Source organism: Eurytemora carolleeae, unplaced genomic scaffold (assembly GCF_000591075.1).
Source record: "Eurytemora carolleeae unplaced genomic scaffold, Eaff_2.0 scaffold622, whole genome shotgun sequence".
Taxonomy (NCBI): Eukaryota; Metazoa; Arthropoda; class Copepoda; order Calanoida; family Temoridae; genus Eurytemora; species Eurytemora carolleeae.
Window position 1 is genome coordinate 151566 of NW_019396518.1, and position 27885 is coordinate 179450.

The 27885-nt window shown below is 32.2% G+C and overlaps 1 protein-coding gene and 1 long non-coding RNA gene across 3 annotated transcripts; one reads left to right on the top strand and one right to left on the bottom strand.

The window, feature by feature from the left end:
* Positions 1-254: 254 nt before the first annotated feature.
* Positions 255-27885, bottom strand: LOC111704759 (inactive dipeptidyl peptidase 10). 2 transcript variants are annotated; one of them, XM_023477093.1, is made up of 17 exons: positions 27759-27885; positions 26321-26403; positions 25095-25160; positions 23831-23928; positions 23490-23613; positions 18609-18698; positions 15423-15503; positions 14078-14118; positions 12124-12301; positions 10961-11094; positions 10112-10216; positions 8568-8679; positions 7193-7266; positions 5512-5672; positions 4075-4174; positions 2678-2789; positions 255-1722 (listed from the first exon to the last, which is right to left on the bottom strand). In XM_023477093.1, the coding sequence occupies exons 6-17, from the start codon at positions 18663-18665 to the stop codon at positions 1513-1515; spliced, it is 1365 nt and encodes a 454-aa protein (XP_023332861.1). In that variant the 5' UTR covers positions 18666-18698; positions 23490-23613; positions 23831-23928; positions 25095-25160; positions 26321-26403; positions 27759-27885; the 3' UTR covers positions 255-1512. The 2 variants fall into 2 exon arrangements, with proteins under 2 accessions (XP_023332861.1, XP_023332862.1); XM_023477094.1 differs by lacking the exon at positions 255-1722 and adding an exon at positions 1747-1991.
* On the top strand, positions 16664-19374 carry LOC111704760 (uncharacterized). The gene is made up of 2 exons (XR_002765876.1): positions 16664-17335; positions 19100-19374. It is a non-coding gene; the product is annotated as an uncharacterized LOC111704760 (long non-coding RNA).

The following is a 27885-nucleotide window of genomic DNA, read 5'->3' on the forward strand; positions in this document are numbered from 1 at the left end:
AGCTTTTTGCTCAGTCAAAACATCAAAAGATGTCGTCTTCCTATTTCATAGTTTTCTTGTTTTCACTTTGACTGTAAATAATTAAACTAAATTTAAATTTAAATAATTGTCACTATAATCATTAATTTACACCTCTAATAAACCTATACAAAAGCAAAATTTACAAAAAAAAAATGAAAAGTTTTGATTGAACAGGACACAGGAATATATTTCTGTAAGTAAAACATAAAATTTCGATTCCTGACAAAATATAAAAAATTGGGACCAATCAGACATTCAAACCTTTTTTGAAGAAATTATGAGAGCGCGGAAATCAAATATATTCGGTAATTTGGAATCTATAATAAGTATTTACATTAAACAAAAAAATTCACACGAATTTTCTAAAATCTAACTTCAATAAGAATTTGTGCAAATACTTGCAGGGTGGTTTTAAATGCAAACTTTTAAAATCAGATGAACCGATTTTACTCGACATAATCTTTAGTTTTCTTATCCCTTTGAAACCTGGAATAACAAATAACCTTGCTTCAGTTGCTTCAATTTGAATTAAATCGCATTTTGGTCTATAATTCAACAATAATAAAACTTTTTTAATGATTTTTTATTGATAACTCGTCCACCAACAAAAAAGCATGATTGAGAAAAAGCGAAAAATGTATATTGAGTTGGTCAAATTGTCATTGAAAGTCTGAGCTCACTGGGAGAAGAACTGTTAAATCTGCGTGAAATATGAATATCAACAGTTAAATTTAGGAAAGAATGCAATAACAAAGGTTTACACGATCAGAATAGAAAAAATTTAGGGTTAGAAAATTCAAGTTTGTCGCGAGTAATCAATTCTTTGTGGTTCAAATTTAATCAGTTGAAGGTCAAAAGTACTTTCTTAACCAATAATTAATTAATTAATTACAGAGATGAAGGTCAACTGCCTTTCACCCATTCATAAGTTTCTTTTTCAAAACTATTAAACTGGATGATTCAACATATTAAACCCTAGTAATAGAAAACAAGTAATGCGCCATAGTTTCAGGTTCTGGTGTGAATCCTTGATGGAACTCTTTTACTGCCTTGATTATATTACTTATATTCAAGTTGACGATATCAAATAGATCACTAAACATATTTGAATTATTACACTAAAGATATGATCAGAAGTGAGAACTGTTGTATTGTGAATCTCGAGATCTACAATGGTAAAATACAACTTTTAGGAAAATATAGATGGTTTAATTTACAACAAAATAATCCTATTTTTTGTTTTTAATAAGCTAGACTAAATTTATTCCGTCCAAACTCAACAGTTCATTAAATTTTCATTTTTTTATATTCTTTTATATTTCTGTGATATCTACAAAAAATACAAGAACTAAAGATTAGGAATTGCGAAAAAATATGGTTGCTTGTTTTTACATACTTGCATCATTCCCCTTACTTCAGAATGAATATCCATTTGATCCGACTTCAGTTTTTAATCCTTACAAACCTATGATTACATTCAAAAAACTTTTTTCAATTTCTTCTTTCCTCATCTTCTGCTTTTCTATTTTTTTCTTCTTTTTCTCTTTTCTCCTCCGTTCTCTTCTTCTCAATATTCTTTCCTCTGTACACCTCCGGGGGTAGTTTTTCAAGTTCTTGAGAAAATTGATTTTGTACAAAATTGTCAATTACAGAGACGAGATGAGGACGGTTTTCTCCAGGATATTTTTCATCAGGATAGATCTAAACAATATAATACAGAGACGAGATAGGGACGGTTTTCTCCAGGATATTTTTCATCAGGATAGATCTAAACAATATAATACAGAGACGAGATGAGGACGGTTTTTTTCCAGGATATTTTTCATCAGGATAGATCTAAACAATATAATACAGAGACGAGATAGGGACGGTTTTCTCCGGAATATTTTTCATCAAGATAGATCTAAACAATATAATACAGAGACGAGAGGGGGACGGTTTTCTCCAGGATATTTTTCATCAGGATAGATCTAAACAATATAATACAGAGACGAGATAGGGACGGTTTTCTCCGGATCAGGATATATCTAGAATGTAATTTGTTAAAATCTTTATTATTACAGAAATAGTTTATACCTTTTTAAGGACTTAAAAGAAATATCATTCTAATTTCTAATCAATTATCTAATTTACGGACATATGCAAAAATGCAAATAGTGCCTTTTAATTCATAATTTGAATTGGGATTTCCTTATACTTTCTTCAATTTATCATGAGTCCTTCCTCTCAGAAAAAATATTTTGGTTTATTATAATTAAGCTTGTTCGTTTACTATACATGGAATGAAGAAATCTGGGAAATGTTTGTTATCCTCTTGTTCAGTAAATATAAGGAACACACAGAGCTACAACTGCACAAGGATAAAGTTTTAAAAAAAATGTAAATAAGATATCTAACATCCTTTGTATTTTTAGTTAGTTGCGTGAACATTGATCAAGGTTTTGAAAAAAACCTCATATAGCCTCCGGCATATTGTTTTTAGTGGAAACATATAGTTGGGTAATCATTGGTCCAGGTTTTGAAAAAACTCAAAAAGCCTCAGGCATATTGTTTTTTTGTTCTCGATATCAATCGTGAAAAATATTTTTTTTTAAACATTCTGGACTGAAAACGGACTGTAAGACCTGAGATGAAGGATAAATAAAATATATCCTACCATCTGCTTGAACATGACTCCCTTGTCAACCAAGAGCTTGGAGAGAGAGAAGGTTTGTTGAACCTGACCAGGTCGATTTGTACTCTCATCAACCACAAGAACAGACACGTGCCTAAACATTTACCAATGAATTAAGGGAGCTTTGCAGCCTGGGTTTTCTCCAAATTGGAGTTCTTTATTCTTCTGCAAATTGATTTCAATCTTTCAACAAAATATATCTCTCCATCTTTATTTTTGGAATATAAAACTAAGGACAAGTTGCTTCAGAGTTTTTAAGCATAAATATTTAATCAATAAGACACTTTTTTTAGGAAAGTGAGCAGCTTATTTGATTAAGTTAATATCTGAGGCTACACAATTTTTTAGGAAAGTGAGCAGCTTATTTAATTAAGTTGATATCTGATGCTACACAATTTTTTTGGAAAGTGAGCAGCTTATTTAATTAAGTTGATATCTGATGCTACACAATTTTTTAGGAAAGTGAGCAGCTTATTTAATTAAGTTGATATCTGATGCTACACAATTTTTTAGGAAAGTGAGCAGCTTATTTAATTAAGTTGATATCTGATGCTATACAATTTTTTAGGAAAGTGAGCAGCTTATTTAATTAAGTTGATATCTGATGCTACACAATTTTTTAGGAAAGTGAGCAGCTTATTTGATTAAGTTGATATCTGAGGCTACACAATTTTTAAAAGTCAGATTTGAACTAATATATTGAAATCTGAATGTTTCTCTAAGAAAGCCTATATAATCAATTGCTATTTAAAATTTAAAAAGATTCCAACAAGAAAAAAATGTAAACTTTTTTTCAAAATAAAGTTTGCGTACGTTTTTCAATCCCAGGCTTTCTTGTCAAAAAATTGGTTACAATTCCGAAACTTTACTGTCTAATTTCGAATGATTAGAAATTGCACATCCATATTTTATTAGGGGAAAAATTGGGACTACACCAAGGTTATACTGCAAGGAAAGTTATTTTAGAGGTGTACGCATCTTTTGTACTGCAGTGTACTGTCTCTGGGCGGTAATGTAAACACAAGACGATTGTCGAAGCCTGACATGGGATCCATCTTTCACAAAAAAATCAATGAAATATTCTGGTCATAGGAAATTATTATATGAATTATCAAAAATTTCCAAATTTAACGATTTTAACCTCCTCGGATACTAAACGAACACTGATGCAGCTATTATTGTTTACAAATTCCGCCCAGAGAGAACTGGTTTCAATATGTACGCAGAGTATACGAAACTGCAATTAACTTTCCTTGAATTATAACCTTGGACTACACTGATTTTTAAGGTTGAAGGTTTATTTAGAGAATGATACTAAAACTAACATTTCTTATTTGAATGAGCAATAATATGACTAATTTGAAGAAGTTGAACCTCACCTCTTTGAGAATCTATTTGCATAGTTAGAAATATCTGCTGAATCATAGTTGAGAAAACCGGTTTCTATTTCTCCAAGATAGCGCTCACTCGTCCAGGTATCTAGAAAAAACCGCCATAATTAAAACGCCGGAGATGTCTGTACATATTGAAAAGAATACTAGTTACATAAAAATCCTCTAGACGCAAAAAATATTGCACTTTTTTAAGAATGGTAAATTATAATTAGAAATTGAAACGAATGGGCCCGAACGTTTTTACCTCAATTTGGCTTGACATTTTTTCACAATAGATGGATTTTTAAAATATTTAAAAAGTTTGTTAAACAAAGAAACCCTAATTAACGAATGATATTAGATACACACAAAAAATCTGCTGTTATATAACTTTTTGTGTTTTTGTTTATTTTTTAATTAATCTGATTTTAAGAATAGAATTTCCAAAGTTTTATGTTAAACTGAATAAAAAACTTTTTCCATTAAAACATCACAAAAGCCTTTTAAGATTTAAACCAAGTTCCAAATAATGCAGTACAATATAAGTTGTTAAACCTTAGGTCTAACTAAATGATACATGGTGGGGGTTGAAAAATGTTTATTGATTAAAACTTGTTACGGAATATATAGGAGCGTTTTTACTTTCTGTGGGGGGATTTAGGGAGCTTCACAACTGCTGGAATTGATGAGTCTTCAGAACACGGAGCAGTCTGGAGCAGAACTGTAGAATGCTGCTTCTGTAGGGAACTGCTTTAAGCTGTAGGTGTAGATGAACCTTTAGAGCTGTCTGAAAATAATTGATTCCAACCATGATCTGACATTCTTTGTTAAAAATATGCACTTTGAACTCCGTTACAAAGTACACTAGTAGACACGCACTTTCTTGTCTTATTTCTCTCTACAAACAACAAACTTTGCTCGGCTAAAAGTCTTTTTATGGTTTTCATGGTTTTCATGGCAAGATTGAAAGTGTTAAAAAAATACTATATTAACCTAAGGTGTCGTTATAATGTAAGATTTGATTTGAATTTGTCTCTAGGGAGATAAAGTTAATAATTTTGAGCAATATTATCTAACTTTTTTCGCAGAAAATCCAATAAAAATGAGATTTTATTATTGCAGCCCAGGGTCATGGAATTCTTAAAGTCAACAATGAGAAAAGCATTTTTTAGAAATAAATCAGCTTTTAATTTGAAAATGGAAGAAGAAGAAACCCCCTCCGGACACCTTCTGAAGAAAAATTCTCAAACTTGAAGCACAATCAGATGTAAAATAAATACGTTGGTAAACATTCACGTCTTAATCTAACCAATAATATCGACTGAAGGTTTATATTTTTTTAGTTCCTTGTTAATTTTTTCTCAGGGGGTCCTCAGAATATAAGTCTTAAATTCTTGAAAGGGATGTTAAGAATGGGATAAACAATCTTTTAGAGAAAACTACCTATTTTATTCCAATGAGAGATAGGGTTGAAGAGAACTGCGCACGAGACAAACCTCTCCGAGTCCTCTGCTAGCACTGCTCCAACCATCCAGGCTCCATAGCTCCGTCCCAGAATACATATATCAGACGGAGAGATATAACTCTGATTCTTTATCAAATGCCTGGAAAATAAATTAAATTAAAGCAGTTTTTTACGAAATACTCAACACAGTTGCGTTTTGATTTTGTTGTGCTACATTTTTGCGAAAAAAATACCACTTTACGCAATCATTCGCAAACTTAATTTCGCGCAAAATTGAGCTATTCTGCTTTTGCGTTATTCTGTTTTGCGCAATTTTGCGGAACATATTCTCATAAAAAGGCTAATCAAAGGTGTAAACTGTATACATTAGTTATCTATAAGATGGCACTTTTTGGCATTTAATTTCAATACTTAATCTTTGCAACCTTGTGCATAATAGCACACTGCAAATCAAGATGTGCACGCTTAAAAGGATTAATGATTTGTGAATTAAAATCAAAGGCCAAGGCGATGAGACAATTCAAAGTTGAGGATGTCTAAAAATAGAAATTTGATAACTCAGGGTTGTCTATATCTCAGTGGACATAACCCTTTGATATTTCAATCATATCCAATTGACTAGAAGTAGTCAACAATTGAATTATCAAAGGTTGCCACCACACAAAGATTCAGACATCTAAAAAATTATGCATTAATTTTCAATTTTCTACTTTCTATTTTATTAATTTTTGTCCTTTAATTTGAAGGTTTTGTAATAAAAGTAATCCATTCAGAGTAGCAAAATCATAATTTTGTTTCTATGTAAATTTTAGAATAAACCTTTAGTTGATTGATTCTGTGCTGAAACTTGACTGAGACTCTCAATTTTGATAAATTTGCTAAGAATATTATTTGTTTGCGGAAAAATCTAGGTTTTGCGCAATACTTCCGGTTTTGCGAAAATCCTACACATAAATGTTCAAAAACGCGCAAAACTTATTGCGCTCAATGAGCAAAAAATACGCAAAAGTTTGCAAAAAAAATAAGGTAATTTCGTGGAAGCACTACACGTGATGAATGGTCTACAAAACATTAGAAGAAAGTAACACTAAAATGAATGATAAAAAAAGGTTTATATAGGTTAGTTAGTTGAGCCACGAGTATGATCCAACTGCATCGAATTGTTCAAGTAAAGGTCTGATCATTTTGTGTTTGTATGTTTGTTTAGTATTCAATAAACGCTAAAACGTAAACGGCTAAACCGATCGGGCCCAGTTTTTTTACTTACGTGACCCCTTGGAAGGTATATGACAAGTCAAGGTTCAAATTTTTACCGGAAAAAAAATCGACATTTATTATTTTTGAAATTGCACCAATTTAAACATTTAAAGTTAAAGGCAAAAGTTAGAAGTTAAAAATGTTTCTAGAAACGGCCGCCTAAAAGCCCTCATTTTAAAATGAGAATAGACAGGTTATATATATTTAAAGATATAAATAAGTTTGAAATTAAAGGCTTACTGACTATCAAATTCAAATATCAAGTTACCTTGAGACGCCATATTTACAAAAAAAGTACTAATCGACACTAAACATCTTCAAATAAAAAATATAGACATGACAGCAGATACTAGATACTAGATACATTAAAAATATAAAATTATTTCTATTTTGTTCGCTCACCTGATAATCTTGAGGATATCTCCTACTTCGGAGAATTTTAAATTTCCTGATTTAATTTTCTTGGTGCGGGAAATCTAAACAAGGTTACTTTTACCTCAAACTTTGGGAAAATTCTTTCTTTCTTCTGTTTACTAAATATTCAATCCGTTCCTTGATTTAGAGCAGGGACATACATTTCTCATAATTATTTCAAATTAAAATGAGTGTGAAGGGGGAGGGGTTAAAAAGTAAAATTTTATGAAGAATGCGATGAGATTAAAATGTTTGCTGATCATTGGCATTTTTTTTATTTAAAAAACAAACAAAAATTTATGGAAGTGAGATTTTTGAAAAAGGTTGAATATATTTTTTGGGTCAACGTCAGCCATTTTTCGTCTTTTTAAACAGGAGCTAAACACTAAACACTTGTAATCCCTATATATCTATGTTGTTGTTGACCTTTAAAACTTCAAACTATGAATTCTGTCAAATAATCCAAAGTTGCAAAGAAATAAGGATTTCCAAATTAGATAAATTTAACCTCTGGTAAACATTTATCCCTTTATCCAAGATGATATTATTTGTTTAAACCAAACTTTGTTTTGTTTTGTTCAAGTTATACATGGGAAACAAAAACAATCTCTTTATTGGGAAACTTTGCCTCATTTATTCAGATTCTCTTTAACTTTTCTTTTCTGATTTTACATATTCGTTTTTTTAATTGGATTCTCAATCTTTATTTCTAATGCAAGCTGTGCTAACCTCCGTATTTTGTTTTCAAGTAGTTTTTTTATTTCGACTTAGTTCAGGATAAATTTTGTAATAAGAACTACAGGGTTACCCACAAAGGATGAGACTGTAAAACCGATCTGAACTGTTAAAATATGACGATTTCACGGTTAATAAAAGTGTCTTTTAATGGCTTACTTCATGATTTGGCAAAGAAAGGAATTAGTTGTTAGTTGCTGAGTATCATGGATATAAAGAGAACAGTGTCCGAATTCAATTTAAATTGAGCCGCGACTTAAATCTGCCAAAAACCGGTTTCAATTGAGCGCCGGCTAAAATCTTGAAAAATTAAATACAATTTTAAGTGGCATCAACCTTATTTGAGCCGCGGCTAAAATTCTTAAAATTCGACCTCTGACAGTATAAATTTCTTACAATCGTCTCTACAGTCTCATCCTTTGTGGGTAACCTTGTATATTTAACTTATAATTTGTATACTTTAGACTTATTAAAAGCATTTGGCTTTATGGAAGTATGAATGGAGGCTAAAGATTGGAGGATAAAGGTTGGAGGATAGAGGATGAAAGATAAAGGATAAAAATTAAAGAAAAAGAGTGAGGGTTAAAGGATGAATAATCAGAGTTAAACCAAGAATAATAAGATTTACCTGTTGTTTTCTATGATAAACCCGTCCTACAATATATTCTTTCTCAGATGCTAGATAATCCTCCCAACTCAACCCGTTCTTAGGTCTGGAGTAACCTTCCATCTCGTCCTGCCTTAACAAAAAGATACACTGAAACTGTCCGAAACCAATAATATAATTTTTGGAGATTCATCAAATAATTTTCTTTTGAAAAATTTAATACTATTTTAGTCTCGTTTTTAACCCCCCCCCCCCCACACACACACACACACTCCCTGAGCTGAGTAAACTTTAATATTCTTATTATTAAACCTAAATACCTTGACCCATTATGAGCGAAAACGTCGATTTCGAGGTCTAGCTTTTAATTAAGAGATTCTATAATTAATTCTACAAAATTCAGTCGTATAAACTTCTCCAATTATAAAATGAACTTATAAACGATTCACCGACAAAGGGTCAAACGACCCAGGGTCAAACGACACTGGGTCAAACGACAAAGGGTCAAAAGTGCGACAAAGGGTCAAACGACAAAAGGTCAAAATGATAAAAATATTTTTTGATTTGAATCATAGGAAACTCGCAATTTTAATCACAAAAATCCGCCAAACTTTTTTGAAGATTTAAACTTTAGTCTGATTCTGGCTTCCATAATGGTCGGGTTGGCAATATAATTGACCATGTTGCCGCAGCGTTCGGCCCCCTAGCCTGTCCTAGCAGCAGCGCTCGGCCCAGAAATTGTCTTAACTAACCTAACCCGTGGCCGCAGCGCTCGGCCCCCTAGCCTGTCCTAGTCGCAGCGCTCGGCCCAGAAAGTGTCTTAACCTAACCTAACCCTAAATAATAATAAATAAATGGATATAATTGACCATGTGGCCATAGCGCTCGGCCAAGAATGTACCTAACCTAACCTTAAATAATAATAAAAAAAATACTAACCGTCAAAATTTAAACGAACTTTGATCTAACAGATTTCAAATTTGAAATTGCAAAGGTCTAATTGCACTAATCAGTTCAGTTTATGGCATTTTTCAAACTCTATTTTTATTAATTCTATATCTTTGCAACGTAAACGACACCATAGACTTTTGTTATTTCAAAATATCCATTCTATGATCTAATCTGCTCAAAACCAGCCTCAAATAAAATATATCAACAACTTCGCTCAGGTCAAAGTACTAATGCAAGGAAAGTTATTTCAGAAGTTTACGCAACTTTTGTACTGCAGTGTACTGTCTCTGGGCGGTAATGTAAACACAAGACGGATGTCAAAGCCTGACATGGGATCCATCTTTCACATAAAAAATCAATGAGATATTCTGGTCATAGGAAAGTTTTATGTGACCTATAAAAATTTTTAAAATTCAATGCTTCTATCCTCCTCGGATACTAAACAAACACTGATGCATCTATTCTTGTTTACAAATTCCGCCCAGAGAGAACTGGTTTCAATGTGTACGCTGAGTATACGCAACTGCAATTAACTTTCCTTGCATTATAACCTTGGCTCAGGTTAAAAAATCAATTAAATGTAAACCTGTAACAAGACAATAATTAAAACTTACAGGATGAGGAAAAGTGGAAACTGTATCTCCAGGTTGGATCTCCAGGTGGGGGGGAGAGTCAGCTCAAGATCAATCCTCTCTTTACTAAACTCTATAAATCTTCTCCTAAGAGTTCATTAAACATTAATTAAGGAGAAAAGTAAGAAAATAAGTTTTCTTTATAAAATATATAATTTATATATAAGAGTACACAATACATCCTCAGTTTTATTAAAGGGATGGTTCACATATCTTGCTAATGTGAAAGCTGTCAAAAATTGGTGAGTGAATTCTGCTGATTATTTCTTACGTTTTAGAGATACTTTCAAGCTGAAAAATGTCTGAGCAAAATAAGGTTGCAAGAAGAGACAGCAGACATCTTTAATTTTGAATTTAAAAAATAGAAATTTTTCCGGCGGATCCACTCAATCCATCAAAATTACCAAATTCCCTGTTAAAAAATTCCAGGAGGGGCGGAGTGGGGAAACTTTTGACAGGGGAGGATAAAAAATTTCACCATCCCCCCCCCCCTCATGAAAATATCTTAAGCTGTCTCTGCTTATCAAGCTTAGCCATTTTTTCGGTTAATGTAATATATATGTTTCTCTCTAAAACGTAATAAATGGAATCAGGAGAATCACTCGCCAATTTTTTACACCTTCCTCATTATCAAATTATATATAAATAATCACATTAAAGGGAAGGCTTCATTGTTTTCACTTTTTAAAAAATAGAACAGAGAAAAGAACAACATAAATTTCCGATGGTATAATCTTGACATGAATCCCCAGTTAATCCCAGTTAAGTTGGACCGATTGTTTATAAAAAAGTAATGAACCATTTTATAAAATTAGCATGGATTTGTCCTACCTAGGGAGGGAGAGGAGAGAGATCTGATGTTTGAGATCATGGTTTAGATCTAGGGTAGATAATATTTCTCCAGTGTTGAGAGAAACTAGTCTTGTCTCCGATACAAGGACGGAACTCACATTCACCATCTCCTCCTGAACAATACATTTACAGTAAGCACCTGTAATACACTGCAAGCAAAGATATGCACGTGCAAAAATCGCGCAAAAATCTGCAATATTTTGCTTAATACTTCTTTTAAACAAGCGCTACAAAACAGTATAAATAAGTTTGTGAGTTTAAACCAAAGGATAAGGTGTTGTGACACTTTAAAGTCGAGGCTATCTAAAAATTTGATGCCTAACTTTCAGAGCTTTCCATATCTCAGTAAATATGAAGTTCTTCACTACATTAATCCATATAGTACTTTAGTATTTCAAGACTATTTGATCTATTTCGAGGAAGCACTTTAAAGAAGAAAATGCGCCAAAGGAATGGAGTCTTTGCCACAAACTCTAATTTTCTAATTCCTATATCTTAGATATTTTAAACTGTACATTCTGTAAAATTAAATAATTTAAGTTTTAAATGGTGAACATCAGTTTGCAAAGATGTAGGGATTAGAAAATTTGAGTTTGCGGCAAGGACTCATATTCCTTTGTTTTAAATGTAGAACAATGACATTTTTTATAGAAAATTTTTAATCAGCTGCACCATTCTTATACAAAGGAATTTCTACCCCCTCCCCCCATCACCCCCTCGTATCTACCCGTCCCCCCATCACCCCCTCGTATTTTTGAAAATATTCCAGTTTCTTAAGATAGAAAAATACACTGGTTAAAGAGAGGTTTGCGTGATAGTTAATACGATTTATTATTTCTTTTAACTTATTAATATATATTCTCAAATATATGATTTATGCTTTTAGCTAGTAATAGACGACCTGAAAGGGGGGGGGGTAAGACCCCCCCCCCTTCAAACACTAACATGTCCAGTGCATTCTCGGTCTTACAAATAAGTTTTAAGATGTTATTTTATATTTGTAATCATCATGCAGGAGTCATTTCCAAAATAAAGATAAAACTTTTTGAAAAAAGATTAAATTCGAAAAACATCCAAATTTTCTTGTTTAAAAACAGAATTTTTTATTTGTTGAGAAATATTTGCGTAAAAAATAATTTGACCTGCAAATAAAATTTGAAGTTTGGAGAAACTCTGAATGACTTGACGGAGAGAGAGGATGATGATGATGATGATGAAGACGAGGAGCAGGATAAACATGAACTGGAAATAGCTCCGCCTGCTCCAAGTTCAGCTCTGTACAGGTTTTCATCTCCTCTTCCTCGAGATCCAATGTAATATCTATATTAAATATTTCAAATAAATGAAGTTATCAAAATTCTACTATTTTTGTAATAAGTAATTTAATAATCGTTTATCTTTTTTCTATCTATTTTGTGTTCAAAAGTAGTCTATGTACAATGTTCATGAATATGTATACTATTGCATTTAAACTTTCAAAATATATCGTAAATTAATCATATATCAATGATAAACATAAATTACAGAAAATTGAAAAATGTTATGAAATTTCCCCAAAATTACTAATGTTTATTTTATACACGGTGACATTATGATCTTCGTTAAAATAAATACCATTTTAATGAGAACTATTTAACTCCTGCATATATAGGATTAAACAATGTGTATTTGAGAAAACTATTTTACTCCTGCATATATAGGATTAAACAATGTGTATTTGAGAAAACTATTTTACATAAAGGATTGAACAATGTGTATTTGTGTTTGCTGTTTAATGAAAATAAGTTCTCTTCTTACAACGTGAAGTTGTTTCAGAGTAAAAGTTTTAATTTTATAAAAAGACCTCTTTTCCTCGTGTTCTCGAAGGTTTACTTTTTCTCAGAACAAGTTTCATTTTTTCTCCGTCCTTGAATTCTATTAAACAGATTCTGGAAGGAAGGATGGTAAAAATGTAAAAGCTTGTTTTTTTTACTAAAATATAGGCTTAGATGATTTATTTGAAATAGACTGCAAACATAGGCAGGTATTCTTACAGTTTTCATTCCTTCTGGGGAATTTCCAATGCAACGTTAACTTTAAGATAAAAATAGCAATTTCAAATATCGCAGATTTTTTGTTTTCGTTTAGCGGATTTTCAAAATTATTTTTGTCTCGAAATTTTGCTATTTTCTGGTAGAACCAGTCAAAATATTAAATTCAGTCAGAAGATAAAACTAGAAAATACTTGAAGAGTTATAATTTATTCACGACTATAGATTATCCTATAATCCATGGGATCTCAATCTTCATAAAATAGTATTCTTTACCACCATGGATAAAATATACTATAGATATACTTGAATACTAAATACTGACCTATATTTATTCTTTATTTACCTTCATGCATTTATATATATTTACGACTTTAAAAATTACTATTTTTCATTGTACTTAATACTTACTTTTGCATACTTATTTTTACCTAATCACTTTTACTGACTATTATTTGTACTTCCCAGAACAATTTAAATAATTTATTTTGGAAGTTTTTGCCTATTTCTTCTTTCACAGTCATAATTTAGCAGAGTATAATAAATGCAAATGTTCTCCACATTAAACAATTGCTTTTCTTACACGCAAATCTGAGCCTTTAGTAAAAGTAAATTCAGCATATTCAGTCTAACCGCGTCAACCTTGTTGCACCGGCTAGTCCTGTCTATAGAGCTAGGTAAGTACAAACTGAGACCGGAAAGGTTGACCCGGCTCGGAAATTCAAATGTACTACGGCTGCCCGTGCTTACACTACATAAGTCAAATTTTGACCATGACAGAAGATATAAGCAAATACCGACCCAAAACAGATCCAAACACCATGCAAAAACAATCATATTGTAACGGTCGTTTTAGGATCGTTTTATATTTTTTACTTTTTTTTAACGATCAAAAAGGATAACAACACTACCTGAAGGAATAAATAAATGAAGGGATCAAGCTTTGATCCTCAATTTAAAAGTGCCAACTTTGGATATCGAGATCAAGCGTTCAAGGTTAAAAATACTCAAAAGTTCCAATCTCTGGTCAATCCTTTTTCAAATTTTATTATTGATGAAAACTTACATATTTCCAGATTTTTGTTCCCAGCCCACCAAACTCCGAACCTAGAACATAAACTTTAACTCTTTCTCCTTCCTCCTAGTTCTCTTAAACTTTCCTCATTTTCCAGACTAATGATTTTGAGTCAACAAATACGCATGGAAGAAGTTGTAAAGTTGTAATCTTGGTTTTATATTAAATATTTATATATATTACTCTCAGAAACTCACAATATCAACCGAGATTCTTTCATTCGAATAAAAACAAAATGTTGTTCAAAATTTTCAGATTTTTACAATTTATCTATTTATTTATTTTCGTGAACGTACACAATTTAAATAGTTTGTTCATGCAAACAGAAAAATAATTATATTAGTAAATATCAAAATGAATACAAATACAAGAAACAATCATCCAATAATTAGGTCGTGTATACAAAATAAATAATATCGTCAAGCTCAGCGTTGTCAATTCCATCGAAAACAATCTTTTCATTTTTTTTGCTGAAATTAGTTCATTAAAAAATGGAATCCTACACTCTTCTTCCACCGGAAACTATTATTGAATATGTTATTGAATCATATATGATTTTACTATTAATTTCTTAAACCTACTTTTAATGTCTTAAATCTACAAATTAATCTTCTGAACCAAATAATAATCTTTTGAACCTATTATTAATCTCTTGAAACTACTATTAATCTCCTAAATCTACTATTAATATCCTGAACCTTCTATTAATCTCTTGAACCTATTATTAATCTCCTGAACCTTCAATTAATCTCCTAAATCTACTATTAATATCCTGAACCTACTATTGATCTTCTGAACCTTCTATTAATCTCTTGAACCTACACTCTTTCTCCTAAATCTACTTTTCATCTCCTGAAGCTGCTATTAACCTACTGAAGCTTCTATTAATTTCCTGAAGCTACTATAAATATCCTAAAGCTGCTATTAATCTCCTGAAGCTACAATTATTCTCCTGAACCTCTATTCATCTCCTGAAGCTGCTATTAAACTCATAAAGCTGCTACTAATCTCGTGAAGCTACTATTAATATCCTGAAGTACTATTAATCTCCTGAAGCTATTATTAACCTCCTGAAGCTATTATTAATCTCCTGAAGCTACTATTCATCTCCTGACGCTGCTATTAAACTCCTATAGTGCTATAAATCTCCTGAGGCTACTATTAATATCCTGAAGCTGCTATTCAACTCCTATAGTGCTATAAATCTCCTGAGGCTACTATTAATCCTGAAACTGCTATTACTCTCCTGAAGCTACTTTTAATCTCCTGAAGCTACTTTTAATCTCCTGAAGCTACTTTTAATCTCCTGAAGCTACTATTTATCTTCTAAAGCTACCTGCTGAAGACCTCCTGCTGTAAGAGCAATCTCCTGACCTCCTAGTGTCGTAATATCCTTCAGAATCAGCTCAGATCTACCCTAAAAACAATATATCTGTGTCAGCACATTAGACTGTAGGGCTGTAGACGTAATTTCAAATGACATTCCAATTTAAGACTGGAGTGTCCGATTCACAACGGTACCCTTAAAAGCTTTGTCTGATCAATTGTGTCTCTTTTTTTGAAACTGATGATTCAGAATAATACACTTTTGAAGCTAGAAATACGACTATATCTTCCATATTTTTGATTGAATGAAGTTCTTCAGGGTACCATTTACCAGGGTACCATTTACCAGGGTACCATTTTAAATCCGACATGCTTCTCTTCTCTACTTAGATTCACAACGGCACTCCCTTTCGACGATTCCTTTTAGCAATCAAGGAAAATTCAGAGTCTAATAATTCTTTATATTTTTTTATATGAAACTTGGTTCACATTTTTTTCAATTGTTTAACTGTATTTAAGCATCTAGACTCAATAGTAGTCCCTTAGTTTTGGAAACCCGCATCCAACATTTTATCCTTAATCCGTCCTTGTATTCAAGATGCTGAATACACATTCTTCAAAAATAAGAAAATCTCAGTAAAATGATTTTAAAAGTTTAAACCAACCCTGAGCTGTTTGTATTTACAAATCTGTTGTATCCAGAAAACCTCTCTCAACCTTCCTCCTTCCCCCCTAACGTAAAAATTAATTTGTAAAATAAAAACCTAAAAAGTTAAAAATTACTCGGCATGAAATCTACGAAAATGTAAGTATTTTTAGGTTAATATCAAACTTTTAGACTCTAAACAAATACAGTAAAGAAAAAACCAAAAAAATACGTAAAAATATGTAAGAAACCCCCTAAAAACTTTGAAAAATATTTTGGTATGAAATTTACAAAAACATACATATTTTTAGGTTTGCATCAAGTTTAAAATGCTAGTTTTGAAGAAAAGAAAAAAACGAGAAATACGTAAAAAACGTAAAATAAAAACCAAAAAACTTTTTTTTAAATACTTGGTAAATAGTATTCGTAAAAATACGTTTCTGGAAAACTTCAGCACTTTTAAAAAACCCGCTTGGTATGATAAATACGTAAAAATAGGTAAATATACGCAAGTTCTTTACCAAAATGTTGAGCACACACATTTTTTACGTAAATATACTATATTTTTTACGTATATATAATACGTATACCTGTATAGAGGCTTTAGTATTTTTAGGTTTCGGGTTAGTAGGGATCTGCTATCAAATTACTAAATCTTAGAAAGAAGAAACAAAATTAGTGCGTTTGAACAAATATTTTTAGTATTCCAGATCAATTGCACTTATGATCATTTGTAATTCCTGGCTGGAGGTTAAAATTTTAGTTCAATTGAACACAGTAAAGCTGGATTTGTGTTCATTTGCACTAATTTTCAATCGTCATAAAAACCTGTTTCTGATCAACTGACTTTAGTGGTTAGTTCAATCGGACATTAGTGCAAACAATATAGCATCAAATAATATGCATTCCACGTTTTCCCTGTACTGCAGTTGATCAATATGTTTATTGTATGTATAATGTAGTGTGTGTAAATCCTCAAAGTTAAATTTAACGGAATTTTACTTCAAATAATTCTTTTTTCAGAATGGGATTGGAACTTTCTAAATTGCATTCCTGGAATCGAACTTGGAAACAACTTGAACTAATAAGCTTCACTGTTTTACAAAATGAATTCCGAGCATGTTTTATTTTCTTTCTCACAACTTGATATTAGATTTAACTCTGAGAAGAGGGTACTCCAGTCCCAGTTGGATACATTGCACTATGAGTTCATTAGGTTTAACCCTCACTGAGAGAGTATCCAATAATGAGAAACATGTGGAGAAAATGAGTAACATGTAAGATTTTAGGATTAAGAACAGAAAACACAAAAGGCCCAATATCTCTTTAGGAAAATGCCAACTTTTAGAAGCTAAGAACACAATTAAAAACATAATCTTGTAATAACTTATTTAACTAAGCTTTAGCAAAGAAGATTAAGTTTACAATTGCAGGGAATCATGAATATAAGGAAACAGGCAGTATTAATTCCATTAAGTAATCTCTACAGTCTCATTCTTTGTGGGTAACTTTGTAACATATTTCAAAATTGTATTCTATAATTTAAGTTTGCGTTAAATGTGTAGTTAACACCTACTCGATAACAAGTTCCCGAAACGTATCAATCCAGGTCCAACCCGTCCACTATCAAAGTTAACCACACGGTTACAATCCCGCGAACTATCAACGCTACTACCACTGGGCACGATCTTTGTAGCTATCAAACCAAGCTATTAATCCAGGGTCTAAATGCCATACTGGGACACATAAGGGTAACTATCCAAGAAGCTATTAATCCAGGCTCTAAATGCCATATAGGGACACAAGCGTGATATCCAACAAGCTATAAATTCAGTGCTATAAATGCCACACAGGGACACAAGCCTAGCTATCAAACAAGCTATATATATCGATCCCAAATGATGGGGACATTCCGCTCAAAATGCCACACAGAGACACAAGGCTAGCTATCAAACAAGCTATATATATCGATTCCAAATGATGGGGACAATCCAACGCTCTAAATGCCACACAGGGACACAAGCCTAGCTATCAAACAAGCTATATATATCGATCCCAAATGATGGGGACATTCCGCTCTAAATGCCACACAGGGACACAAGCCTAGCAATCAACAATTGCTATATATCGATCCCAAATGATGGGGACATTCCGCTCTAAATGCCACACAGGGACACAAGCCTAGCAATCAACAATTGCTATATATCGATCCCAAATGATGGGGAACACAGGGACACAAGCCGACACAAGTTAATAACTTGTAACTTTTTAAAAATTTTATATTCGACTTATATTCCCTGACAGCATACAGGGGTAAGCCATGAAGGACATGAAGCAATGGCCCCCGGAAAATATCTCCACCCTTAAAGCATTTGGGGAAGCTACGGAAAATTCTGAGTTGACTCACCCTTAGTAAATTCTTGTACCCTGCAGTGTATGTATAAACACCCTGTTTATTGAAGAGGCCTTCAAAATTGAAAACAAATAATAGAATCAAACTCGAAATGTTAAAAAAATCACATAAAAGATATGCCTTATCTTTATACCTACCCCTATAGTTCCAATATATAGAAGTTTTGAACCATCTTCAGATATTCGAGAATACATCAGATCTTGTCCACGGTCCTCTGCTACATGTACCTGTAGTACACATGCATTATTCAAGGGTTTGATCTTAGAAATAATTTGCGGCGTGATTCTTGAAAAAATAGTAAAAAAAACTTACTTTAAAAATGTGGTTTACCTTACTTTTGCTTTCAATATTAACACAATTTATTTCAAAGATCAAATACAACTTTAAATCATCTCTGGACAGTCATGTTTCGAGGGACACCCTGTATTTTAAAGAATTACTACCCCTTCCCCCCTCCTGTCCATGTAAGAGCGTAATGATTTTCAAAAATGGATTTTCTAATCCCTATCTCTTTGAAACCTTATGGGTAAACCTTAAATATTTTAAACTTAGATTAGCTGACCTATACAAAATTCATAGTTTTTGCCATTATTTTGCCATTCTACATAATAACAAAACTATTAATCAGGCTTCAAAGATTATGGATTATGCTGTGGAAGACGACTATCGGCCTCCTTAGCCGATCTTCACAACAAGAGAGGATTAGCTTCCCGGCATGGCACTTTCTAGAATGATCTCGAACCAGCCTTCCCGGCATGGCACTTTCTAGAATGATCTCGAACCAGCCTTCGTGGCTGGCACTTTCTAGAATGATCTCGAACCTGCCTTGTGATTTATATATATTTGAGTTGTAGTTAGTAGTTGTAGTTATAAAGTAGACCTAAATATATACTGGTACAGTTATTCGTGTTTCAAAAGAGTCCGTCCTTCCGACCTCTATAATGCAGTGATTTTCGTTAAATTCCGATAAACAAATTAAGGTTACGGTTGCAAATGTTATAGCCCCTTTTAAAGCAGGTTAACAGTAAACAAAATTTACACAATGCAGCTTTGGGGTTCATTATTTATTAAATCGAAAAGTAAAGTAACTTTAATGTTTATATGTAAACGTCAGTTATACATAATATATCTAGATGGAGTTTGCTTGTATTATAAAACTAACCAATGAGAAATGAGAAAATGTTTTAAACTCATTTGAACCGAATTAGATTATTTCCAATAATTGAGAGATGGATTGTTTGAATTGATTGTTCGAGATTAACGGGGACCTGTTATCGGTCAAAAATTTAGCTGTTTGACTAAAATGAGAGTTCAGCAAAGGATCAAATTCCTATATCTTTGCAACCTGATTTACGGAAACTTTTAATTTTTCAAAGTAAAACTATTAAATGCAACAGAATTTACATTTAGAAATATCAAAAGGTATATGACATCGAGTTGCAAAGATATAGCAAAAAGAAACTCGAAGTTTGTGACAAAAACTCAGTTCCTTTGCTTTCTACTATGAAGATCTATAAATTTCAGTTTTCATATAAAATTATGGCCAACGAGCTTAGCAACAACTAATTTAAATGTTCCAAGCTCAGAAAATGTTAAAGTCACCGTCCGGGAACTTTATAGTGTTATCAGATCTACATTTATTTGTAAAATTTCAAAATGAATTCAAAATTCATATTTTAAATTCCAAAGAGTTTGTTATTAAAAATTCATGAATTTAGAAAATGCAAACGCATTCTGAACCACAACGCTTTGTGTTGGATAAAAGAATTTTTCCGTTATTTGAGCTGATTAAAAGTACAAATCAGTTGATATTTCATCTCCAAGTGTTGGTTCTTGAACCCTAATGTTTTGACTGTTTGATTTAGCAGAACTAAATTTAAAGTTTGAAATAACAGAGGTCTATACAATATCAGGCTGGAATAAAAGATACAGGATTAGAAACTAAGAGTACGAGAAGAGTAATCACACGGTAAACTAGATATCCTGATTGAAAGTCCAGTGAGTTTTAACTTTAGAACCCCATTTTTAACCATTAAATCTAGATTTTTTTTCTGTGCTATTTTTTATTTTTCTTTTGGGCTTTCTTTTATAAATAATAAATTAAAAAATGGAAACTTGAGATGTTTTTGACGGAACATAAATAAGTGATCAAAATATTTAGTTTTAACTCCTTTTAATTATATGAACTATATTTATTTCTAAAATTGTACATGAGTAAGAAAGGAGTTGGGTTTTTGCCACAAACTAACATTTTCTAATCCCATATCTTTGCGACCTTATGGTGTAAACCTTGAATATTTCAAACTTAAATCATTTGATTTAACAGAATTCTTAGTTTGAAATATCTAAAGTTTACGACATTCGCACGCAAAGATATAGACAGTAGAAAAACAGAGGTTGTGGCAAAGACATTTCTCATTTTTGTAATTGCAATAATTGCTGTCTACCATGCCTTCCTAAAATATGGGAACAACACCTATAAACGAGAAATCCTCTGTTTTATCAATCTCATGAAGGCTTAGTTTTTCTAATGTTTACGTTTCCTAATCCAAGAATAAAAAGTTTTAAAAAATTCAAATAAATTTTCAATTTTGACAGAATCTCATTTCGAGGTTTAAAGGCCTCTTTCCTTGCATTTGCTTCTTTCTTAATTTCAAAAAAAAAATCTATTTTTGAATAAGTTTCGGAAAATGACTAGGGAACTAATTCAAAAAACATTGTTCCCAATCGAAAAGTTTTTATGAAAATTCTCTTTTCAATATATAAAATGAGTTCTTTCCCCAAACTCTATATCTTAGCAACCCGATGAGTTTTCATGAAATTTTGGAAAACAAACGAAAAATTTGTTTTAAAACAATTTTTTCGAAAAAATGTTTAATTTTTTTTTAAAGAAAATTGGTTTCGCGGATTTTTTTTTAAAGCTCCAAAAATATTTTTGAATTGTTTTATTACATTTTATTTTTTTATGCCTAAAATCCGAAAAAAATAAAATTTTTGTCCACAACATCGATAATCCCGGTTTATTTTTGACTCACCCTGTACTTGCTCTAGATCTCTAGTAAGCTTCATATTTGTAAAAGAATTAGACTTAAATTAGACAACACTTGTTCATCCAAAAAAAACGAATTCAAAAGTAAATATTTTTTTTTTGGCTTTTTGAAAGAAAATATAAATGTTACTAAAATATAAAATAGCTTGCATAAAAATGGTTAAACAAATACAACCATATTTATCCTGGGATGAGTTGAGTGTTTTATTTTAAAGAATTTATTAACTTTGCCTAAATCTAAAATTTACTTTGTCTAATGGAAGTTTTAAACTTATCCAAACTAAAAAATCTGCATTTCATTAAACATTATAATTACACAAATTGTTTAACTGTTTAAAAATCTTCACCCCTCCCCCCCCTCGGTGATATATTTTATGAAACATAAACCCTTTCCCATTCCATACCAATAAAATAAATGCTAACAAAAAAAGATAACATGAATATAGAGTTAAAAATTACTTTTTAATCAGAAATAAAAATAAAACATATATGTGAATAAAATTATTTGTAGGGATGAAATCTTTTTAGTCAACACGGAGGCCCCATACCCTGGATATTTGGTAGGACATCCCACCCTGGAAATTTGGTAGGACATCCCAACCTGGAAATTTGGTAGGACATCCCACCCTGGAAATTTGGTAGGACATCCCGCCCTGGAAATTTGGTAGGACATCCCATCCTGAAAAATTGGTAGGACATCCCAACCAGGAAAATTGGTAGGAAGTCTCACCCTGGAAAATTGATAGGACGTCCCATCCTGGAAAATTAGTAGGAAGTCTCACCGTGGAAAATTGGTAGGACGTCCTAACCTTGAAAATTGGTAGGACGTAACAACCTGGAAAATTGGTAGGGCGTCCCAACCCGGAAAATTGGAAAGACGTCCCAATCTGGAAAATTGTTAGAAGTCCCACCCTGGAAAATTGGTAGGACGTACCAATCTGGAAAATTGGTAAAAATTCCCACCCTAGAAAATTGGGCAGGGGTGGATACAAGGGGGGCGGCAGGACCGTTGCACCCCCCCTGAAATTTCAAAAAACCTAGTGCAAAACAGAAAAAATATCTATCTTGAACTACAGGATATTTAGAGTACAAAATATACAGTGCCTCTAGTACATACCAGAGTATATATAGGTTATACAATGCCTCTAGTATCTACCAGAGTACAGGATATACAATGCCTCTAGTACCTACTAGAGTTCAATATGTCAATATTCCAGAAAGTATATACATGCCTCTTTTTCCTAACCAGAGGACAGGATATTCAGTTCCCCTAGGACCTACCTAAGTACAGGATATACAGTACCTCTAGTACCTACCAGCTTACAGAATATACAGAACCTTTAGTAACTACCAGAATATAGGATATACAGTGTCTCTAGTATCTACCAGAGTACAGGGTATACAATGCCTCTAGTATCTACCAGAGTACAGGATATACAATGCCTCTAGTATCTACCAGAGTACAGGATATACAATGCCTCTAGTATCTACAGAGTAAAGGATATACAATGCCTCTAGTATCTACCAGAGTACAGGGTATACAATGCCTCTAGTATCTACCAGAGTACAGGATATACAATGCCTCTAGTATCTACCAGAGTATAGGATATACAGTGCCTCTAGTATCTACCAGAGTACAGGATATACAATGTCTCAAGTATCTACCAGAGTACAGGGTATACAATGCCTCTAGTATCTACCAGAGTACAGGATATACAATGCCTCTAGTGCCTACTAGAGTTCAATGTGTCAATATTCCAGAAAGCTGTGACTTTCGATCGCACTTTGTCCTATTAAACAAACATTTTTAGCCTTTTTTCCTTAAATACTTTTTTGCCCGCATAAACGTTTTGAATGAAAAGTATTAAACAAACAAATCCGTAAGTTTAAAGATTGTTTAATTATAAACCAAAACGCGTATTTTTTTAAATAGAAGAAACCGAACTCTGGATAGGCCGGGGTGACCTACCAGAGTACAGGATAGTGTTAGAGTATTGCAGTGGATGAAGTTGATGAACTCCTGGTTCCTGGAGAGGAAGGTCAGGGAGAGGGTGATGTTTGTAATCCACTTGATAGGTCCTAGGTATCCAGACCTAGACAATAGGAATTCAATATCAGATAAGGAAAAACTCCAGGAAAACATTTAAATTAATATTGAATAACTTTCCCATTGGTCATTAGCTTAGACCCCGGGGTCGCCAGACAAATATTTTATCTGCAAAGCCGTTGTTTGTTGTATCTTATTGTAAGGAATAATTGGGAATATCTTTAATATAATTTGGTTCAGGAATAACAAAATAAAAGCAATACCTGGATTTAATTTGCACTGGAAGGTTGAGTATTCTAGGATCCGCCGCTAGAACCAAATTAACGACATAAACTGTCACAATAGGTAGAGGACCTCCTGTCTGAAAAACCAGAGCTGGGAACTTTTGAACGGACTGATTTGAATCAAAATTCTAAAGTTTGAAACCAATTCATTTAAAAGTTTCCAGGTCTGTGTAGGCTAGTTTCACTTCAATTATGTTGTGATTAATTTTGTATCTAAAGAATAGTTCTGAGGAAGGCTCGAAAAAATATCAGGATAGAACAAATTTTCAAGATTAAATAAGGAGCGGCAGGGGCTCTCAGGCAGCCCCAACCTAAAAAACCACTAAAAATATTTATATTATGTTAACAACAGATTTAAAAGAGATCCGTTGTTTCCTAGCATTACGGAGATAACGCAAACAAGCCCGAACCCAGAAGATCCGGGAACAACCCCGGAAACGAAACTGCTATGAGAGATTTTTTTGACCTGCTAAAAAATTTCCCCTGAACATGGGCAAATTTATTTTTTTCCCTCTTCCACAGATTACATCGATATATAACGAGTATGAAGCTCATCCGAGCCATGTATCACAGCTGAAACGAAAAAATGTTTCATACTCTTTAAACGTATGATAGAACCTTTAAATTAAAGATCCAAAAATTTGAAGGAAACGCTACATTCTGAGCTCTTTTTCCTCAATTTAAAATTGGAACTTCACGAAATTATTACATTAGTATATAATCTGATAAAAATGTGCAAAATCACATATCTTATAATCATACTTAGTTAGCATCGTAACTTTATCTATTAAAGTTAAAATTATTGTAAATTCTGAAGACCGTGTTCCGTAAACCACGTTTCTTCTCATACTTTAAACATGATTGAAAAAATATTTGAGACATGTAACATCAATGAAATTACTATATTGTAACATTCTTTACTGAATACAAAGGAAGAACTTAACCTGTCTAAAACGAAAAAATATTTTATATAAAAAAAATTATGTCATCTCAGTAATTTTTAAGGTTTTAAGAAATAGTTTGAAATAGTTTATGTTCAGAAAGTACAAACTCAGTTTACTATTTCAATAATTTACATTTCAAAATTCCAGAATTAGCTTAAACTTCTGTTTAATTGTATTTTTCAAATCTATGTAATTTAGTACTTGCCAAACTATCATAAACGTTTAAACTAGACATTGAAAAAATATCATTAGTTTTAAAGAGCAAGTTTGCAATAGAAGAACTCAACCTTTCAGCTTACCGTAGGGAAAGGAAGTGAAGGGTGCAGGGTTGAAACACTAAGACGAGACCCTTTAATCTTTCCGACCTAAAACATAAAATTTACTCAACTGACGTCATTTTTTGTATGTAATGATTTTCAATATATTAGGAATTAGAATGAATATAATGAATAAACATCGATCATCAAACAATAAGCATATATTAACATTAATTTGATTTTTCACTTGAGTTTGATAAATATGAATAGTGGAGGGTTTCCTCCAAAAGATGTGACTTTAATGGCAACCTTAAAATCATTGAAGAGACTGTTGTAATTTTATTGTCCCTACATTTAAAGCATGTCCTATTTACAACAGTACCAATTAACAAGTTTATCTGATTGATAATGTGGAAGATTTTGTCGTACATTCCTGGTTTGAAAAGTGTGTAATTGGAGTAAACTCCACAAAAGGAATTGAGTCTTTGCAACAAACTCTGATTTTCTAATCCCTATATCTTTTGATTCCAACGTTGTAAACCTTTGAAATTTCAAACTATGACTTTTGTTAGATCAAAAATATAGGTTTGAAATATCAAACATTGGGTTCCAAAGATATTGAACATCAGAGTTTGTCGCAAAGAGTCAATTCCTTTCTGAGGTAGAAATGCACAAGTCACTTTTGTAGAGAAACCACACTTGAAAATATTCAGTTTTTTTTAAAAAGACAAATAAATCTATTTCATTTGATCCTGCTTTCAGAGCACTGTTGTAAATCGGACATTTCACTTTTAAAATGGAATGTTCCTTGTAATTTTTGACAAATTAATTCTTTGTTTTTGCTGCATAAAATCTGCAAGCCCCTTTAAATAAGAATCCACAATTAAAAGTTATCAATTTCTAAATAGAAAAACGAGTGTATTTTCAAATAGTTTAATGGAATTTCATTTAAAATTACGTCCCTTAGAGATGGTTTTTAGTTGAAAATAAAAATCAAAGTAAAAGTCAGGAAGTGTCTGCTTTTAATGTAAAAAGGGACATTTTAAAATTGTAAGAATTCGAATCCGATTACATTGTTTTCGTATTGTACAAATGATATACAGTTTATTGAAATGAAGTGTTTAAGTACAGGGAATAAATCGGCACTATTTATTGGTTTAATTTACTAAAGGAATTAAATTATATTAAAGAAAGTGAACATTTAACATTTAGAACAATTTATGTTTTCCAAATGTCGTCTTTTATCATCATTACCCTAGCTCACGTACCTCTGTATTATTTATAGAGAAGAAAGCAAGAGATTGTCCATCTGGGGAGAACCAGGAGCTCTCCGGGCTGCAGAGAATACGTTCTAAAAATATCAAATTATTATCTAATCTTCCTTCTCAAGGAATCCCTTCATATTTTTATTATTATTAAAGGTTTATATTTCACAAACAGAGTATGGTAATTTCGTTTTGCCCCCCCCCCCCTTCCTCATTTCAATTCTGTACATCCATTTCATAAGTAACATATTAGGACATGTGGCCACAGAGCTCCTTGTCTGTCCTAGCTTTAGGTTTTGGCCCAGAAATTAGCTTAACCTAACCTAACCCCGATATTATTCAAGAGAAATATTACTAATTTTGTTGAAAAAAAGATGAAATGTCATGTACAAAATGTATAGGAGGGAGGGGGGTGCAGGGGGCCAAACAACGGTCCAAAAAACGTTCAATAGGACAGACCTTAGTGTAATAGTTTATATAAAATGATATAATTATGTACTTATAAAATCTCAGGATCAAGCATTGATCCCCATCATATGCAAACCTGCGGATTAGGGGATTAAGAAGCATTTATCCTCAAATTTAAAAGTGCCCCAATTTTATATCGAGATCAAGCGTTCAAAGGTATTCTCCTCTGGTCAAATAACATAATCATTTACATACACTTTTGCTACCAGAGCCTCAACTTTCCAATTTGAACATGGTTAAATTACTAGGGGGATGAACTATCGCAGGAGATTAATATCGTCTACTATATATCGCAGGAGATTAATATCGTCTCCTATATATCGCAGGAGATTAATATCGTCTCCTATATATCGCAGGAGATTAATATCGTCTCCTATATATCGCAGGAGATTAATATCGTCTCCTATATATCGCAGGAGATTAATATCGTCTCCTATATATCGCAGGAGANTGATCCTGAATACTCCCCTACAGATTGTCAGATCAAAGTTGAAATTGAGATTCCCAGTTTTGAAAGTTATGAATTATGACAAATCAATGAAGATAAATTTGTGCTTTGTGAAAAAACATTTTTTTCATCGCCCCTTTTTAACTTCTGTGCAAAATTACCATTTCAAATTAATTTTATTGAAATTTCAAATTTCCCTTTATTATTATGTTTTACAAGAGAGATGCTAAAATTTAAAATTAACGTTTACATGCTCGCATAAACTACAATATTACTTTATATTCATATTTCCCTTAAATTAAAATTTGGTTTTAATGATTTTCATAATAGCTAGAAATTTAGTGCTATTTCGAAATAATAAAGAACATGTTAATTTCATTTTTACAACATTAAATTCAGTTTTTTTTTGTACTTTTAAATTTAAATTTTAAATGTCAATCAAATAGAAAACAAGGCCACAGCAGGTCCCACACAAAAATTGTGCCATTTTGATGGTTTTAAGCTCTATTTCGAGGGCTTACATACCTTATACTATCATTTTTTTCTAGATCAATTGAAAACATCACCAATGAGAGTTTGAGACAATTTATCAGAGGCCGAATTGGAAGAATTTGAGCCGCGGCTTAAATTTGAGAGGCGGCTCAAATATGGT

What these genes read in the sequence shown, in the direction of transcription:
- LOC111704759 (XM_023477093.1), bottom strand. Translation starts at nt 18,665, where the DNA reads ATGTATTCTCGAATATCTGAAGATGGTTCAAAACTTCTATATATTGGA. An exon ending in ACTTCAAATTTTATTTGCAG is followed by an intron (nt 11,095 to 12,123) that starts GTCAAATTATTT and finishes TGTATTGTTCAG; the next exon opens with GAGGAGATGGTGAATGTGAG. An exon ending in CTCTCATTGGAATAAAATAG is followed by an intron (nt 4,175 to 5,511) that starts GTAGTTTTCTCT and finishes GGTTTTTTCTAG; the next exon opens with ATACCTGGACGAGTGAGCGC.